The 19,773-nt window shown below is 44.5% G+C and overlaps 1 protein-coding gene across 9 annotated transcripts in view; it reads left to right on the top strand.

The window, feature by feature from the left end:
* LOC137347346 (importin subunit alpha-7) overlaps positions 1 to 19,773 on the top strand; it is a 238,812-nt gene that overhangs the window by 95,349 nt on the left and 123,690 nt on the right. For all 9 annotated transcript variants that reach the window (XM_068011816.1, XM_068011819.1, XM_068011817.1 and 6 more), the window contains one exon: positions 10,722 to 10,816. In XM_068011816.1, coding sequence (XP_067867917.1) covers positions 10,722 to 10,816 — 95 coding nt within the window. The remainder of the gene's footprint in view (positions 1 to 10,721; positions 10,817 to 19,773) is intronic.

Below are 19,773 nucleotides of genomic sequence, written 5' to 3'. Positions count from 1 at the left end.
GACAACTTGTATGGAAGAACTAAAAATCCATGCTGCTTCTATCTGAACATTAACCTTCAATTGATTAATCTAACTGTGCTTTTTAAATACAAGTTACATAATGAGATCAAAGGTTTGCATAAAATAATGTGCTTTCAGGACTGAATGGCCAAGATACAAATAGTTTATCAGATATAAATGATCCTGTTGTGTACTCCGTTTTATAGAACACATGTAGTGCAATATGTAAAGTTAATGCATAATATGCAAAATTTATTTTTCTGTTTCTTAGGGCAAATAGTGAATTGGTAAGGTACAGAGCCCAAGAAAGACCTAGGTTCACTTTCTGTCTGAATTGACTGATTTTATTTGGGATGGGGTTAGCATCCTGCAGTTAGCTTCTGTTTCATTCTGCCTTCTCCTGACCTGCCTCTCATTCTCCAGCTTCTGCAAGCTTCAGCTCAACCAGAACTTTGTTGCCTACATCCTGTCCTACACATCTATTCTGCCCATCCTTGCTTTTGCTCCCAGACTCACGAGTCTTGGTTCCATGATCTCCTCTCCCTGACTCTAATTTCCTGTAGCCCTCCAATCACACCATCACATTCCTGGTTTGTGTCTCGTAGATGGTGGCAAGGCTTTGAGAAGTCGGGAGGTGAGTCACAATGCAGAATAACCAGTCTCTGATCTACTTTTGTAACCACATTATTTATATGGCTGGTCCAGTTAAGTTTCTGGTCAATGGTCACCTCTGGGAGGTCGATGGGGGATTTGGCAATGCTGTTGAATGTCAGCTGGAGGTGATTAGATTCTCTCCTGTTGGAGATGGTTATTGTCTGCCACTTATGTGGCGCAATTTTTATTTGCCATTTTTCAGCCCAAGATTGAATGTTGTCCAGGTCTTGTTTGCAGATGTAGACTGCTTCACTGTCTGTGGAGTTGCGAATGAACACTGCAATTGTCAGCTAGCATCCACACTTCTGACTTTATGAAGGGAAAATCATTGATGAAGCAGCTGAAGATAGTTGGGCCTAGGGCACTACCCTGAGATGCTCCTGCAGCGATGTTCTGGGGCTGAGATGATTGTCCTTCAACAACCACAACTATCTTCCTTTTGTGCTACATCTGACTTCAGGCAGTGGTGAACTTCCCCGTGGTTCCCATTGACTTTAGTTTTCTAGGTCAAATGCTGCCTTGATGTTAAGGACAGCCACTTGCACTTCACCTTTGGAATTCAGCGTTCTGTCCACATTTGGACCAATGAGAACTTGTGGAACCCAAACTGAGCATTGGTGAGCAGATTATTGGTGAGTAGGTGCTGCTTGATAGCACTGTCGACAACCCCATCCATCACTTGGTGATTGAGAGTAGTGTGATGGGGTGGTAATTGGCTGGATTGGATTTGTCCTGCTTTTTGTGGACAGGATATACCTGGGCAGTTTTCCACTTTGTCTGGTAAATGCCAGTGTTGACCTTGTGCTGGAACAGCTTGACTAGCGATGCAGCTAGTTCTGGATTACAAGCACTATAGCCAGGATCTGTTGGGGCCTGTAGCTTTTGTTTGCTGTGTTCAGTGCCCTCTGACATTTTTAGGTATCACATGGAATGAATCAGATTGGCTGAAGACTAGCATCTTTGATGTTGGGGACCTTCAGGAGAAGGCTGAGATGGAATATCCACTCGGCACCTGTGGCTGAAAGTGGTTGCAAACGCTTCAACTTTGTCTTTTGCACTCGTGCTGGGCTCCGCCATCATTGAGGATGTTCATGGAGCCTTTCTCCACTTTAATTGTCCACCACGATTCACAACAGTATGTGCTATGGATGAAGAGCTTTGATCTGGTCCATTGGTTGTAGGATTGTTTAGCTCTGTCTATTGTACGCTGCTTCTGCTGTTTAGCATGTATGTAATCCTATGTGTAGCTTCGTCAGGACTGCACCTAATTTTTTTTTTAGATATTCCTGGGATAGGAGGTATATAATTGAGTCAGATTTTTTTTTTCTTGATTAATGGGTGATATTGGAACCTTAGCACAGAAGATCAAACCAGACACTTGCCATTGTGCTAGTTATTACGTGATTGTTACTTGAAAAACATCGATTCTAAGATTGTGCAGCCTGGCTAGCCAGGTGCAAAGTTTAATGCCTCTTATATCTCGTAATCTCATCTTCTGTTCAAAAAAAAATCCACGTCCCTCAAGAATTTTCTAATGATTCCTCTGTCTCCTTGGGCAGTAATTTTACACAGTAATCACCCTCTTTGTGAAGTACTTAAGTCTAAATTGTCCACTTTCCTCTTGAGTATATGTCCCTTGATCATATTGTGATTTTTGTCAAACAGTTTATTGGGGCTCAGTTTATCCATACTTGGAATCTTGTAAAATGCTGTTTTCTCCAAGCCACATTTTCACATCTTACTTAGCCTTAGGTGCCTAACGTTCAGCATTAATCCAGTTGGCATTCTCTCTGCAGGAGTATCAAGATTGAAACGCTACTCAATTTTCCAGGTGTAGTAATTAGGTGGTGCAAGTCAATTAACACCTTTAACTTTTTCACTGTCAAGTTCTGAAATGATTCGAAGTGATAACCCTTAATGGTGACCGTAGTTATATTTTATTCAGTTTAAGTAAGACTTGACCCATGTTACTGTCTGAGCAGTAGTAAAGCACAACAGCATTACCATTGCACTCTGGGTAGAAGCGCGATCTCCATGTGCCTACGCCAAATGGCCATGCCCTAGGCACTGTTACGCCAGTCAATGTGTCATGTGCACGTGTGGCCCCTCCACCAGCCCATCCTTCTGCAGGCTGATTCCAAACTATTTCTTGCTGAGTACCTCTTCTCTCTCCTCAGGGAATGCCGCCTTATACTTTGTTTAGGTGACGAAACCTATGGAGTCCAGTTTAATTGCTACCTCGCTATTGATTGAAAAACCCACCTGAGCCAGGTCAGAGTCTCTGGATCTCTGACTTTCCACACTTGGCCTCCTATTAGCTCGTAAACATTCCAATGCCAAGCTGGACTAAAGCAAGAAGAACATGGTGGCCTTGGTACTTAGTTGTTTTGTCTCTGCCCGACCAGCATCTGGGCCTGGGATTCTGCTACGGTGTTTATCTGATTTTTTGTTCTCTCAAAGCAGGCTACCTGTTTTTGCACTCTGCTAGATTTCTACTACTTTTTGACCATTTGGTTCATTTCAAAATCTTCATGGCCTGTAAAACACTTGGTCAATAAAGGCCCACACCACAGTTTGTCACCTCTCAACTGCTTTTACCCAGGCCGTATTACAAACAGGAGTAAAAGAACAAGTTGTGTCAGTATTGTCATACCACTGCTAGTGCAGACTCTAATTTACAATATACTTAGTCATTTTAAAAGACCAAGTGTGAAGTCTCATACAATGAAATTGAAGAAGTTTAGTTATTCGTATTTAAGTTAGTTATTGTTAATTAGCAAGAAAACTCGATGTAGGGATTTCCCAGGATTCTTCCACAGCTGGGCAAATGGCAGTGCCCTATGCAAGTTCATTCTTATTCTTTGGGACTTCTGTTCCTCTAGCTTGCATCCCAAGATATCTCAGCTGTTCTGCTCCACAGTTTCATTTTCATCCTTCGTCTTATCCGACGCATTAACAAAAAACCTTTTTTCTTCCTTTCAGGTGTTAAGGAATGCAAGCTCCAGCAGCTGATGGGGACTAATGCCTCTCCAGATCCTCCTTCCCCTTCACTTCCCTCTGACCCCAACCTTTCTGATCTGACCCCTTGCCGTGTATTCACTATACCCTTTGACCTCCCCTTCTCTGCTGATCGTTCTGTATTCAGCAAAGGACTCAGTTTTATCCCTTTACGCCCCACCTCAATGAATTTCACGTTGGGCATGACGTTGAGCTCTTCTTGTGTCGCCTCCGGGAGTTGTCCCCTCAATCTTCAGACCCATTCACCTGCCTTCAGCATTCTCCCTCTACCTGGACCCCTCCCTCTGGCCTCTTACCCGCTCTTGATCTTTTCATTGAAAACTGTCGGCGAGACGTTGACCATCTCAACACCTCCCCACTCACTCTAACCTGTCCCCTTCTGATTTAAAAGCAAAATACTTCGGGTGTTGGAAATCTGAAATAAAAACAAGAAATGCTGGAAATACTCAGCAGGTCTGGCAGCATCTGTGGAGAGAGAAGCAGAGTTAACGTTTCAGGTCAGTGACCCTTCTTTAGAACTGTCCCCCTCTGAACGTGCCGCACTCCGTACTCTCAGGTCTAACCCGACATTGTCATCAAACCTGCAGTCAAGGGTGGTGCTGTTGTTGTATGGCGTACCGACCCTACCTTGTAGAGGCTCAGCGCCAACTCTCTGACACTAATTCCTACTTCCCCCTGGACCATGATCCTGCCACCGAACATCAAGTGACTGTCCACAGGATTGTCACTGACCTCATCTCCTCTGGAGATCTTCCCGCTACAGCTTCCAACCTCATAGTCCTGCAAGCCTCGACAGCCGGCTTCTACCTCCTTCCCAAAATCCACAAACAGGACTGTCCCGGCAGACCCATTGCTTCAGCCTGTTCCTGCACCATTGAACTTATTTCTTCCGATTTTGACTCTATCTTTTCTCCGCTGGTCCAGTCTCTTCCCACCTACATCCTTTACTCTTCTGATGCCCTAAATCATTTTGACAATTTCCTGTTTCCTGGCCCCAACCGCCTCCGCTTCACTATGGACGTCCAATCTCTCCACACCTCCATCCCCCACCAGGACGGTTTGAGGGCTCTCCACTTCTTCCTTGAACAGAATCCCAACCAGCCCCCCTCCACCGCCACCCTCCCCTGCTTGGCTGAACTTTTTCTCACATTGAACAACTTCTCCTTCAACTCCACTCACTTCCTTAAAGTAAAGCGTGTTACTATGGATACCGGCATGGACCCTAGTTATGCTTGTCTTTTGTGGGATATGTCGAACATTCCTTGTTCCAGTCCGACTCAGGCCCCCTTCCCCAACTCTCTTTCCGGTACATTGATGACTGGATCGGTGCTGTTTGCTGCTCCTGCCCCGAACTGGAAAAGTTTATCAACTCTGCTTCTAATTTCCGCCCTTCTGTCACCTTTTTATATGGTCCATTTCCAACACTTCCCTTTCCTTCCTCCACTTCTCTGTCTCCATCTCTGGGGATAGGCTGTCTACTAATAATCATTATGAGCCCACCAACTCCCACAGCTACCTCAACTACACCCTGCCTCCTGTAAGGACTTGATTCCACTCTCCCAGTTTCTCCATCTCCAACGCATCTGCTCTGATGATGCTACCTTCCATGACAGCGCTTCTGATATGTCTTCCTTTTTCTTCAACCGAGGATTCCCCCCCCACCCCCCACCCCCCCAACCAGGTCCGGCCCATTTCCTGCACCTTTCCCCTCCCACCCAGAACCACGACAGGAAGAAAGAACAAAGAACAGTACAGCACAGGAACAGGCCACTCGGCCCTCCAAGCCTGCGCCGATCTTGATGCCTGCCTGACTAAAACCTTCTGCACTATCGTACCTGCTTCCACCACCTCCCCCGGCAGCAAGTTCCAGGCACTCACCGCCCTCTGTGTAAAGAACTTTCCTCGCACATCCCCTCTAAACTTTGCCCCTCTCACCTTAAACCTATGTCCCCTACTAACTGACTCTTCCAACCTGGGAAAATGCTTCTGACTATCCACTCAGTCCATGCCGCTCATAATTTTGTAAACCTCTATCATGTCGCCCCTCCACCTCCGTCGTTCCAGTGAAAACAATCCGAGTTTATCCAACCTCTCCTCATAGCTAATGCCCTCCAGACCAGGCAACATCCTGGTAAACCTCTTCTGTACCCTCTCCAAAGCCTCCACGTCCTTCTGGTAATGTGGCGACCAGAATTGCACGCAATATTCTAACTAAAGTTCTGTACAACTGCAGCATGACTTGCCAATTTTTATACCCCAAAATGCATTACCTCACATTTGTCCGGATTAAACTCCATCTGCCATTTCTCCGCCCAAGTCTCCAACCAATCTATATCCTGCTGTATCCTCTGACAATCCTCATCACTGTCCGCAACTCCTCCAACCTTTGTGTCTTCCGCAAACTTGATAATCAGACCAGCTACATTTTCCTCCAAATCATTTATATATACTACAAACAACAAAGGTCCCAGCACTGATCCCTGCGGAACACCACTAGTCACATCCCTCCATTCAGAAAAGCACCCTTCCACTGCTACCCTCTGTCTTCTTTGACTGAGCCAGTTCTGTATCCATCTTGCCAGCTCATCTCTGATCCCGTGTGACTTCACCTTCTGTACCAGTCTGCCATGAGGGACCTTGTCAAAGGCTTTACTAAAGTCCATACAGACAACATCCATTGCCCTTCCTTCATCAATCATCTTCGTCACTTCCATCAAATTAGTGAGACACGACCTCCCCTTCACAAAACCATGCTGCCTCTCGCTAATAAATTCGTTTGTTTCCAAATGGGAGTAAATCCTGTCCCGAAGAATCCTCTCTAATAATTTCCCTGCCACTGAAGTAAGGCTCACCGGCCTATAATTTCCTGGATTATCCTTGCTACCCTTCTGAAACAAAGGAACAACATTGGCTATTCTCCAGTCATCTGGGACCTCACCTGTAGCCAGAGAGGATGCAAAGATTTCTGTCAAGGCCCCAGCTATTTCTTCCCTTGCCTCCCTCAGTATTCTGGGGTAGATCCCATCAGGCCCTGGGGACTTATCAACCTTGATGCTTTGCAAGACACCCAACACCACCTCCTTTTTGATACTGAGATGACTGAGACTATCTACACTCCCTTCCCTTGGCTCATCATCCACCAAGTCCTTTTCTTTGGTGAATACTGATGCAGTGTAGTCATTTAGTACCTCACCCATTTCCTCTGGCTTCACACATAGATTCCCTTCTCTGTCCCTGAGTGGGCCAACCTATCCCTAGTTACCCTCTTGCTCGTTATATACATATAAAAAGCCTTGGGATTTTCCTTAATCCTGTTTGCCAATGACTTTTCATGACCCCTTTTAGCCCTCCTGACTCCTTGCTTAAGTTCCTTCCTACTGTCTTTATATTCCTCAAGGGATTCGTCTGTTCCTAGCCTTCCAGCCTTTACGAATACTTCCTTTTTCTTTTTGACGAAGCTCACAATATCCCGCGTTATCCAAGGTTCCCGAAACTTGCCAAACTTATCCTTCTTCCTCACAGTCCTGGATTCTAATCAACTGACGTTTGAAAGAATCCCACATGTCAGATGTTGATTTATCCTCAAACAGCCGCCCGCAATCTAAATTCTTCAGTTCCTGCCTAATATTGTTATAATTAGCCTTCCCCCAATTTAGCACCTTCACCCGAGAACTACTCTTATCCTTATCCACAAGTACCTTAAAACTTATGGAATTATGGTCACTGTTCCCGAAATTCTCCCCTACTGAAACTTAGACCACCTGGCCGGGCTCATTCCCCAATACCAGGTCCAGTACGGCCCCATCCCTAGTTGGACTATCTACATATTGTTTCAAGAAGCCCTCCTGGATGCTCCTTACAAATTCTGCCCCATCCAAGCCCCTAGCACTAAGTGAGTCCCAGTCAATATAGGGGAAGTTAAAATCACCCACCACTGCAACCCTGTTACCTTTACATCTTTCCAAAATCTGTCTACATATCTGCTCCTCTACCTCCCGCTGGCTGTTGCGAGGCCTGTAGAAAACCCCCAACATCGTGACTGCACCCTTCCTATTCCTGAGCTCCACCCATATTGCCTCACTGCATGACCCCTCCGAGGTGTCCTCCCGCAGTACAGCTGTGATACTCTCCTTAACCAGTAATGCAACTCCCCCACCCCTTCTACATCCCCCTCTATCCTGTCTGAAGCTTCTAAATCCAGGAACATTTAGCTGCCAATCCTGTCCTTCCCTCAACCAAGTCTCTGTAATAGCAACAACATCATAGTTCCAAGTACTAATCCAAGCTCTAAGTTCATCTGCCTTACCTGTTATACTTCTCGCATTGAAACAAATGCACTTCAGACCACCAGTCCCACTGTGCTCCGCAACATCTCCCTGCCTGCTCTTCCTCTTAGTCCTACTGGCCTTATTTATTAGTTCCCCCTCATTTATTTCACTTGCTGTCCTACTGCTCTGGTTCCCACCCCCCTGCCACACTAGTTTAAACCCTCCCGAGTGACGCTCGCAAACCTCGCAGCCAGGATATTTGTGCCCCTCCAGTTTAGATGCAACCCGTCCTTCTTGTACGTTGTCCCATCTGTCCCTGAAGAGATCCCAATGGTCCAGAAATCTGAAACCCTCCCTTCTACACCAGCTGTTCAGCCACGTGTTTAGCTGCGCTATCTTCCTATTTCTCGCCTCACTGGCACGTGGCACAGGGAGTAATCCCGAGATTACAACCCTAGAGGTCCTGTCTTTTAACTTTCTACCTAACTCCCTAAACTTCCCCTGCAGGACCTCATCACTCTTCCTGCCTATGTCATTGGTACCAATGTGTACCACAACCTCTGGCTGTTCACCCTCTTCTTTCAGAATGCCCCCTGTCCGTTCAGAGACATCCTTGACCCTGGCACCAGGGAGGCAACATACCATCCTGGAGTCTCTTTCACGTCCACAGAAGCGCCTATCTGTGCCCCTGACTTTAGAGTCCCCTATAACGATTGCTCTTCTGCGCTTTGTCCCTCCCTGCTGAACAACAGTGCCAGCCATGGTGCCACTGCTCTGGCTGCTGCTGTTTTCCCCTGATAGGCCATCCCCCCCAACAGTATCCAAAATGGTATACTTGTTGGAGAGGGGGATAGCCACAGGGGATTCCTGCACTGACTGCCTGCCCTTCTAGCGGTCACCCATCTATGTGCCTGCACCTTGGGTGTAACCACTTCTCTAAAACTCCTGTCTATGACGCTTTCCGCCACCTGCATACTCCTAAGTGCTTCCAGTTGCCGATCCATGCGGTCTGTGAGGAGCTGCAAGTGGGTACTTTTCCTGCAGATGTAGTCGCCCGGAACGCTGGAAGCGTCACGGACCTCCCACATCTCACAGGTGAAGCACTTCACTCCTCTAACTGACATTTCTAGCACTAATTAATAAATTAATTTAAAATAAATAAATACTTATTAAATCCTTAATAAATTGTTATAATTAACTATCTGGTCCCTAGTGCTAGATTCCTACTCTAAATATTAAATGCTAACTAAATACAGTAATCTCCTCCCTCTGGTGTCGTTCCCCTTGTCCTCACTTTTCACCCCATCAGCCTCCATATCCAAAGGATCATCCTCTGCTATTTCCGCCACCTCCAGCGTGATGCCACTACCAAAGGCATCTTCCCCTCCTTTCTCGTGTCTGGATTCCGAAGGGATCATTCCCTTCGAGACACCCTGGTCCACTCCTCCATTATCCCCACCACCTTGTCCCCTTCCCAAGCCACCTTTCCCTGCAAGCGCAGGAGGTGTAATACCTGCCCATTTACCGCCTCTCTGCTCACTATCCAAGGCCCCAAACACTACTTTCAGGTGAAGCAGTGATTTACTTGTACTTCTTTCAATGTAGAATGCTGTATTTGCTGCTCACAATGTGGTCTCCTCTGCATTGGGGAGACCAAATGGAGACGAGGTGACCCGTTTGCAGAACACCTTCACTCAGTCCAAAAACATGACCCTGAGCTTCCGATTGCTGGCCATTTCAACACCCCCTCCCCCCACCTCCCCCTCCTGCTTGCATCTCTGTCCTGGGATTGCTGCAGTGTTTCAGTGAACATCAACACCAGCTCCAAGAACAGCATCTCATTTCCCGATTTAGGCACGCTTCAGCCTGCCGGACTGAACATTGAGTTCAATGCTTTCAGAGCATGACGGGCCCCCCATTTTACTTTTATCTTCAATTCTTTAGTTCTTTTATTTTTTGTGTTTATTTTGTTTTAGTTTGTTCAGTTTGTTTCTACTGTGCCTACCCACTGTTTTTTTTCATGTTTGTGCTTGTGGCTGTTCAGTTTTCAGTCCATCAACACCCTATCTGTACTAATGCTTTGTCTTTCAGTGCACCATTAGCATATTGTTTGCCTTTGCTCCATGACCTTCTGGTCAGCTATTCTGTGACCTTGTCCTATCAATACCTTCTCTTTTTTGTTATTTCTTGCCCCACCCCCGCTTTACTTGCTTAAAATCTTTTACATTTCTTATATCTGCCAGTTCTGAAGAAGGTTCACTGACCTGAAACGTTAACTCTGCTTCTCTCTCCACAGATGCTACCAGACCTGCTGAGTTTTTCCAGCACTTTGTTTTTATTTCAGATTTCCAGCATCCGCAGTATTTTGCTTTTATATTATCTTTACTGCTGTCTCACTCTTCGTTGACAGTTTGAGTGAGCTATCTACCAATACCTCAATATCCCTTTTCAGAAAATTAAAAATTACAAAGAATTAAGTATTGAAAAGAGTAGCAGTGTGATTACCAGGTCAGGCCCAAGTTCAATTCAAAGATTTTGGATTTGCCAAATCAAACACCCGACAGTGCATCTTGTATTTGGAGACCTAGCGTGCAAGATAAAAAATATGGATGTATTTTAAAATGCACAAATAGATTTTTCCATTTTCTTGCAAATGGACCACAAGTCCAATGTTGTATAAAGGCTGCTAAACAGTTCAAATTGCATGTACTTGCTTTAAAAAGAAACACCTGTTTAATCCTACAGCTTATTTTTTTCTTTGAAACCGTGTTTTTTTTGTAGAGCCAAATCCTCCTATTGATGAAGTAATCAACACCTCTGGTGTTGTAGAAAGATTTGTGGAATTCTTGAAAAGAAATGAAAATTGCACACTACAGGTAAATCTTTCAACGCCACTTTTGTTGATGTCAGCTAGTGTATTTGCTGATAGGAAGTGCCAAAGTGAAGGAGTAGTTTATTGCTGTGTTAATGCACTTCATTCTCTCAGAGTAGGTGAGTAGAGGGAGTTGAGATACAGATCAGCCATATTCTAATTGAATGATGGAACAAGCTCAAGGGGCTGAATGGTCTTGTCCTAGAGACGTCAAGTTATGCAGCAAGAAACAGGCCCTTCGGCCCATCGTGTCTGTGCTGGCCATCAAACACCTAACTATTCTAATCTCATTTTCCAGCACTTGGCCCGTAGGCTTGTATGCTATGGCGTTTCTAGTGCTCATCTAAATACTACTGAAATGTTGTGAGGGTTCCTGCCTCTACCACCCCTTTAGACAGTGCATTCCAGATTCCAACCACCCTCTCAGTGAAACAAAATTTCCTCAAATTCGCTCTAAACCTCCTGCACCTTACCTTAAATCAATGCCCCCTGGTTATTGACCCCTCCGCTAACCTATCAATGCCCCTCATAATTTTGTATACCTCAATCATATCTCCCCTCAGCCTTCTCTGCTCATCAACTGCTTTACCCTCATCGACACATCCCGTCATGGCCTAAAAATTCAATCAAGTTAGTCAGGCATGATCTACCCCTGACAAAGCCATGCTGACTATCCCTGATTAATCCCTGCCTCTCCAACTGGAGATTAATCCTGTCCCTCAGAATGTTTTCCAGTATTTTCCCTACCACTGATGTTAGACTCACCGGCCTACTTATCCCTGCGACCCTTCTTAAATAATGGTACCACATTTGCTGTCCTCCAATCCTCTGGTACCTCTCCTGTGGCCAGAGAGGATTTGAAAATTTGTGTCAGAACCCCTGCAAACTCCTCCCTTGCCCTTCATAACAGCCTGGGATACATTTCGTCTGGGCCTGGGGATTTATCCACTTTTAAGCCCGCTAAAACAGCTAATACTTTCTCCCTTTCAACGTTAATATGTTCAAGTATATCACAATCCCCCTCCCTGATCTCTGCACCTACATCGTCCTTCTCCATAGTGAACATAGATGAAAAGTAATCATTTAAAACCTCTCCTATATCCTCCGGCTCCCCACACAGATTGCCACTTTGGTCCTAATGGGCCCTACTCTTTCCCTGGTTATCCTCTTGCCCTTAATATACTTATAAAATGCCTTAGTGTTTTTTCATGTCCCCTCTTGGCTCTCCTAATTACTTTAAGTACACCCGCCCCCACACTTTCTATACTCTAGTGCCTCCACTGTTTTCAACACTCTGAATCTGCCTAGTCAAAAAGAAAAAGGAAGCATTCGTAAGGGCTAGAAGGCTGGGAACAGACAAAGCCCTTGAGGAATATAAAGTAGGAAGGAACCTAAGCAAGGAGTCAGGAGGGCTAAAAGGGGTCATGAAAAGTCATTGGCAAACAGGATTAAGGAGAATCCCAAGGCTTTTTATACGTATATAAAGAGCAGGAGAGAGGGTAGCCAGGAAAAGGGTTGGCCCATTCAAGGACAGAGGAGGGAATCTATGCGTGGAGCCAGAAGAAATGGGCGAGGTACTAAATGAGTACTTTGCATCTGTATTCACCCAAGAGAAGGACTTGGTGGATGATGAATCTAGGGAAGGGAGTGTAGATAGTCTGGGTCATGTCAATATCAAGAAGGAGGTGGTGTTGGGAGTCTTGAAAAACATTAAGGTAGATAAGTCCCCAGGGCCTGATGGGATCTACCCCAGAATACTGAGGGAGGCAAGGGAGGAAATTGCTGAGGCATTGACAGAAATCTTTGTATCCTCATTGGCTACAAGTGAGGTCCCAGAGGACTGGAGAATAGCCAATGTTCCTTTGTTTAAGAAGGGTAGCGAGGATAATCCAGGAAATTACAGGCCAGTGAGCCTTACGTCAGTGGTAGGGAAATTATTGGAGAGGATTCTTCGGAACAGGATTTACTCCTACTTGGAAACAAACAAACTTATTAGCGAGAGGCAGCATGGTTTTGTGAAGGGGAGTTCGTGTCTCACTAACTTGATTAAGTTTTTTGAGGAAGTGACAAAGATGATTGATGAAGGAAGGGCAGTGGATGTTGTCTACATGGACTTCAGTAAAGCCTTTGACAAGGTCCCTCATGGCAGACTGGTACAAAAGATGAAGTCACACGGGATCAGAGGTGATCTGGCAAGATGTATACGGAACTGGCTCTGTCATAGAAGACAGAGGGTAGCAGTGGAAGGGTGCTTTTCTGAATGGAGGGATGTGACTAGTGGTGTTCCGCAGGGATCAGTGCTGGGTCCTTTGTTGTTTGTAGTATATATAAATGATTTGGAGGAAAATGTAGCTGGTCTGATTAGTAAGTTTGCGGACGACACAAAGGTTGGTGGAGTTGCGGATGTGATGAGGATTGTCAGAGGATACAGCAGGATATAGATTGGTTGGAGACTTGGGCGGAGAAATGGCAGATGGAGTTTAATCCGGACAAATGTGAGGTAATGCATTTTGGAAGGTCTAATGCAGGTGGGAAGTATACAGTAAATGGCAGAACCCTTAGGAGTATTGACAGGCAGAGAGATCTGGGCGTACAGGTCCACAGGTCACTGAAGGTGGCAACGCAGGTGGATAAGGTAGTCAAGAAGGCATATGGTATGCTTGCCTTCATCGGTTGGGGCATAGAGTATAAAAATTGGCAAGTCATGCTGCAGCTGTTCGGAACCTTAGTTAGGCCACACTTGGAATATTGCGTACAATTCTGGTCGCCACACTACCAGAAGGACGTGGAGGCTTTGGAGAGGGTACAGAAGAGGTTTACCAGGATGTTGCCTGATCTGGAGGGTATTACCTATGAGGAGAGGTTGGATAAACTTGGATTGTTTTCACTGGAACGACGGAGGTGGAGGGGCGACATGATAGAGGTTTACAAAGTTATAAGCGGCATGGACAGAGTGGATAGTCAGAAGCTTTTTCCCAGGGTGGAAGAGTCAGTTACTAGGGGACATAGGTTTAAGGTGCGAGGGGCAAAGTTTAGAGGGGATGTGCGAGGAAAGTTCTTTCCACAGAGGGTGGTGAGTGCCTGGAACTTGCTGCCGGGGGAGGTGGTGGAAGCAGGTACGATAGCGACGTTTAAGAGACATCTTGACAAATACATGAATAGGATGAGAATAGAGGGATACGGTTCCCACAAGCACAGAAGGTTTTAGTTTAGGCAGGCATCAAGATCGGCGCAGGCTTGGAGGGCCGAATGGCCCTGTGCTGTACTGTTCTTTGTTCTTTGTCTCTTTTTCTTTTACTGATCCAATCCTCTATATCCCTCACCATCCAGGGTTCTGTGGACTTGTTGGTCCTACCCTTCACATTAATGGGTACATGTTGGCTCTGAGCTCTCACTATTTCCTCTTTGAGTCCCACTGATCTGATGTCCACTTTCCTGCAAGTAGTTGCTCCCAGTCTACTTTGGCCAGATCCTGTTTTATCGTCTTAAAATCGGTCTTTCCCAAATTCCAGTACCTTTATTTTTGGTCCATCTTTGTCCTTTTCCATAACTACCTTAAATCTTAGAGTTATGGTCACAATCCCCAAAATGTTCACCCACTGACACTTCTACCACTTGTCCAGCTTCATTCCCTAGGATTGGGTCCAGTACTGCCTCTTCTGTTATCGGACAATTACATACTGGCTCAAAAAGCTCTCCTGTATGCATATTAAGAATTCTGCCCCTTTTAAGCCTTTTGCACTAAGACTATCCCAGTTGATATTGGGGAAGTTGAAATCCCCTACTGTTGTTACCCTATTATTTTTACACGTCTCTGAGATTTGCCTACATATCTGCTCCTCTATATCTCCCTGACTGTTTGGCGGCCTGTAGGACACTCCCAGCCAACTGATTGCCCCCTTTTTGTTTTTAATGGCCTCATTTGAGAAGCCTTTTAAGATATCATCCCTCCTTACTGCAGTAATTGACTCCTTGGTCAACAGTGCAGTGCCACCTCCTCGTTTACCCCCTCCTGGTTTACCCACTCCCCTGTCATACCTGAAGATTCTATACCCTGGAATATTGAGCTGCCAGTCCTGCCCCTCCCTCAACCATGTCTCTGTGATAGCAATAATATCGTAATGCCTTGTGCTAATCAACGCCCTCAATTCATTTACGTTACTAGTAAGACTCCTTGCATTAAAATAGATGCAATCCAGCATTGCATTTTTCACTTGTGCCTTAACAGGTCTATATTTGCTCTGCCTTCCAGACTGGCTGATTTTCTCTTCTATATTTGACTGTGCATCACCCCCTACTGTAACTCCACTCTGTATCCCATCCCCCAGTTCCCCATGAACTTGGCTGTTGTTGCTTTCCCTGGGAGGCCATCCCCCCTCCAACAGTATCCAAAGTGGTATATCTGTTTGAAAGAGGGATGGCCATAGGGGACCCCTGCACTTCCTGCCTGCGCCTACTACTATTCCTGGTGGTCACTCCTCCATTTTCTGCCTCTGCAGCCATTACCTGTGGTGTGACCACCTCACTAAATGTGCTATCCACGACGTCCTCAACATCACGGGTGCTCCACAATGAGTCCATCCGCAGCTCCAACTGCGCTATGTGGTCAGCTAGTAGCTGCAGCTGGACACACTTCCTGCACACATGGTTGCCAGGGACACTAGAAGTGTCCCTGATTTCCCACATAGCGCAGGAGGAGCATGCCACAGAGCTGAGCTCTCCTGCCATGACTTAGCCTTAGATTAAGCTCCTACGTTACTCCCTTTAATTTTGAGTACTAATTACGATAGGGACCTTATTCTACTCCAAACACTACCTACTACAATCTAAATTCCCTACCTTTACTTTTACTTCAGCTATTGAAAGTCATTAAAAAAAAAAGGTAGAAATACTCACTTACTCCTACTTACCAATCAGCTGCCTCCCCTTACAACGCGTCACTTTCTGAACTGTGACATCAGTCCTGAAGCGCTCTCGCTGCCTCTGTGACAGTGGACCTCCCACTCGCTGGTGCCTGTCTCCTCACAGGTCCGCTCGGTCCTGTTCAAATGTAACAGCAAAGAAATGAGAAACATGCTGTTAAAAACCATTGCCTGATGTAGTAGATTCTGCATAGCATTTTGTAAGAACATATAAAGTTATGATTTGTACAATGCGTTCTATAGTAAAATGATCCATGCAGAGGTGGGCTGGCAACTCTACTTTGGCAAGAGTTGTGGGTTTCCAGTGTTTAAACACTCATTTCACTATTTGATTCTGGTTTATACAATGGAAGTTGTAGCAATTGTGCTTTTTAAAAAAAAAAACTCATCAGCTGTACAACAATTTGTATTTTGTTCTTTATATTTTGATTTTCTTGTATATTAATAAACATATTCATGTACTTTTGCAAACCAAGGGTTTTGTTGCATGATGGAGCATCTCCAAATATGTTCTGTAAATTAATGGAATAAATGGATAAACATGCAGGATATTTGATTTTTGATTGGATTGGAAATAGCATAGTTTGTAATAATACATGATTTTCTTTGCGTTACATTGGGCTAAATACATATTAATTTGTTTTAAGATATTTAATTGCTGCATAGCAAGTTGTGTGTTTGAATATATATGCGCATTTATAAAATACCTATTGAATTAGCTGAAATATATAAGATGTTCGTGTATTTAACAATTAAAAAAAATACATGCATCTGCCCCTTAGAGGTTTGTTTGTGGGGGTGGGAGGTGCATGTGTACCTTGTGTGTTGACTGAATTGAATCTTCCAACTTTATCCTGTGGATCAAAGTTATGGGCATCTTGATTATCTCAAGCATCTGCTTGCAAAGCAAGGTAAAGAAACCATAACCACTGTCTGTGCTGCTTCACATATCTGCAGAGGCATCTACTTGGGCACAAATTTCACATTTTCCAACCCTACTGCTTAGATAGAGCTATAGAGTTCTCTGTCATAGATTCCCCTCACTTCCATCTGAAACATTACTTGAGAAGAATTGCCCATAGATTTTCAGAAAATGATGAAGGGTAGTTTACTTGACTTTAGGTATTGTCATGACATCGATACTAAATTGTTCTTAATCAGTTAGAGTTTGAGCTGTTTCAGTATTTGTGGATTTAATGTTTAAGGTCTAACTAGCTTTTGAGTTGACTGCTTTTTGGATTTAACAAGTTGGTCTAAATTTTGTAAATGTTTTTTGTATTTGGTGTGGTACTCCTATTGAAATCTGTAACTTATGTGGAACTTTAATTCAGGAGGGGGCTGTTTCCCTCCCCCTCCCCCTCACATCCATTATAAGGAAAAGGGCAATTGACTTTGCAAAAGTACATAGATATATATTGTATATTCACATCTTATGAAGCCGCCTTGATTATATGGTGCTTGCAGGAATGAGTTAATATGTCAGATGAAGTGAAAGCCGCGAGGAGTATAGAAAGTGGAGGGGTGAAATCAAAAAGGAAATTAAGAAAGCAAAGAGAAGGCATGAAAGAATATTGGCAAGCAAAATCAAGGTGAACCCAAAGATGTTTTATCAATACATTCAGAGTAAGAGGATAACTAAGGAGACAGTAGGGCCCATAAAAGACCTAAAAGGTAACCTATGTGTAGAAGCGAAAGATGTTGGTATTGTTCTTAATGAGTACTTGGCGTCTGTTTTCACAAAAGAGGGGATGATGCAGATATTGTAGTTAAGGAAGAGGGGTGTAAAGTATTGGATGTGATAAACATAAGGAAAGAGGAAATATTAATGGGATTAGCATCCTTGAAAATTGATAAATCACCAGGGCCAGATGAAATGCACCTCAGGCTGTTAAAAGAAGCAAGAGAGGAAATAGCGGAAGGTCCAACCATCATTTTCCAGTCGTCACTAGATGCAGGTGTGCTGCCGGACAATTGGAGAACTGCTAACGTTGTACTTGCATTTAAAAAGGGAACGAGGGATAGACCAAATAATTACAGGCCAGTCAGTCTAACCTCAGTAGTGTGCAAATTATTGGAATCTATTCTGAGAGACAGGATAAACTGTAACTTAGAAAGGCACAGGATAACCAAGGATAGTCAGCATGGATTTGTTAGCTCTTGTTTGACCAACTTGATAACATTTTTTGTAGAAGTAACAAGGAAGATAGATGAGGGTAGTGCAGTTGATGTGGTCTACATGGATTTTAGCAAGGCTTTTGACAAGGTCTCACATGGCAGACTGGTTTAAAAAAAAATCCCATGGGATCCAGGGAAATGCAGCAAGGTGGATACAAAATTGGTTCAGTGGCAGGAAACAAAGGATAATTGTTGACAGGTGTTTTTGCGACTGGAAGGCTGTTTCCAGTGGCATTCCGCAGGGCTCAATACTGGGTCCCCTGCTTTTTGTGGTAATTATTAACGATTTGGATGTAAATGTAGGGGACATTGTCAAGAAGTTTGCAGGTGACACAAAGATTGGCCGTGTGGTAGATAGTGAGGAGGATAGCTGTAGGCTTCAGGAAGATGTTGATGGTCTGGTCAGATGGGCAGAAAAGTCGCAAATGGAATTCAACCCGGAGAAGTGTGAGGTGATGCATTTGGGGAAGTCAAACAAGGCAAAGGAATACACGTTTAATGGGAAATACAGAGCAGTGTAGAGGAAATGAGGGACCTTGGAGTAAATGTCCACAGGTCCCTGAAGGTAGCAGGACAGGTTGATAAGGTATATGGGATTCTTTCCTTTATTAGCTGAGGTATAGAATATAAGAGCAGGAGGTTATGCTGGAACTGTATAACTGATTGGTTAGGCCGCAACTTGAGTACTGTGTGCAGTTCTGGTCACCTCATTATAGAAAGGATGTAATTGCACTCGAGAGTGTACAGAAGAGATTTGAGGATGTTGCCAGAACTGGAAAAGTACAACTATGAGGAAAGATTGGATTGGCTGGGGTTGTTCTCCTTGGTACAGAGAAGGCTGAGGGGAGATCTGATTGAAATGTACAGCATTTTGAAGGGCCTATTTACCTTAGCAGAGAGGCCAGTGACTAGAGGGGCATAGATTTAAGGTGACTGGTAGAGAAATTAGAGGGGAGTTGAGGAAAAATCTTTTCACCAGAGGATGGTGGGGGTCTGGAGCGTACTGCCTGAAAGGGTAGTATAGGCAGAAACCCTAACTCATTCAAAAGAAGTCTGGATATGCACCTCAAGTGCCCTAATCTGCAGGGGTACGGACCAAATGCGAGAAGGTGGAATTAGAAGGGTGGATGGTTTTTCGGCCGGCACAGACATGATGGGCCAAGTGGCCTCTTTCTGTGCCTTAAACTTTCAATTATTCTACGATTCGAAGTGCCTTTTCTGGATTAGTGGGGGACTGGAGAAGGAAGGGGAAGAGTCAATGTGCCTAGTGTTACGACCAAGGCGGGAGTAATGCACTATTAATTCAGTCCCACTACTCCACAGGTCATAGCATGTGAGTAAAGTTTCCCACCTACTGGAGAACAGCTAAATTAATCAATGTATTTGTCCCCCAGAATAAAGCACACCAAACCAGGTTTCTTGACACAACAACAAAATTAACTATTTATTAATAAGCTAAGTCTTAAACAATGAGAGAACGCTATATGAAATGATTCTTTTCAAACTTCCTAACTCTCATGAACACTCACGTACATTCAAAAAAATCGGTTAACCAGGGAAAAAGTATGTTTTGGTTTACAGCTATTTCTTAGGAATAAAAAGAAAACAATAAAATGATTGAGTTTACCACGTTCTGGTCGGATGTTTCCGGTAAGGTGAGGTGTCCCAGAGTCGAATAGTCAGATGCCACTCAAAATCTCTCCAGACAAGGTCGATGAACAGTCTGTGATGGGTAGGCTTTCAAGGAAATTTGTCTGCAGCAGGCATCACACTGGTCTTTCAGCAAAGGTTATAGCAACAAGTCTGCTTGGGTTTTGAAGTAGCAGTCCAGCAACAGAAGCTTTCTTGAGATTTCAGGATCTCC

The sequence above is a fragment of the Heterodontus francisci genome, chromosome 31 (genome assembly GCF_036365525.1).
Source record: "Heterodontus francisci isolate sHetFra1 chromosome 31, sHetFra1.hap1, whole genome shotgun sequence".
NCBI classification, from domain to species: domain Eukaryota; kingdom Metazoa; phylum Chordata; class Chondrichthyes; order Heterodontiformes; family Heterodontidae; genus Heterodontus; species Heterodontus francisci.
This window is presented reverse-complemented; position numbering and strand designations above follow the sequence as displayed.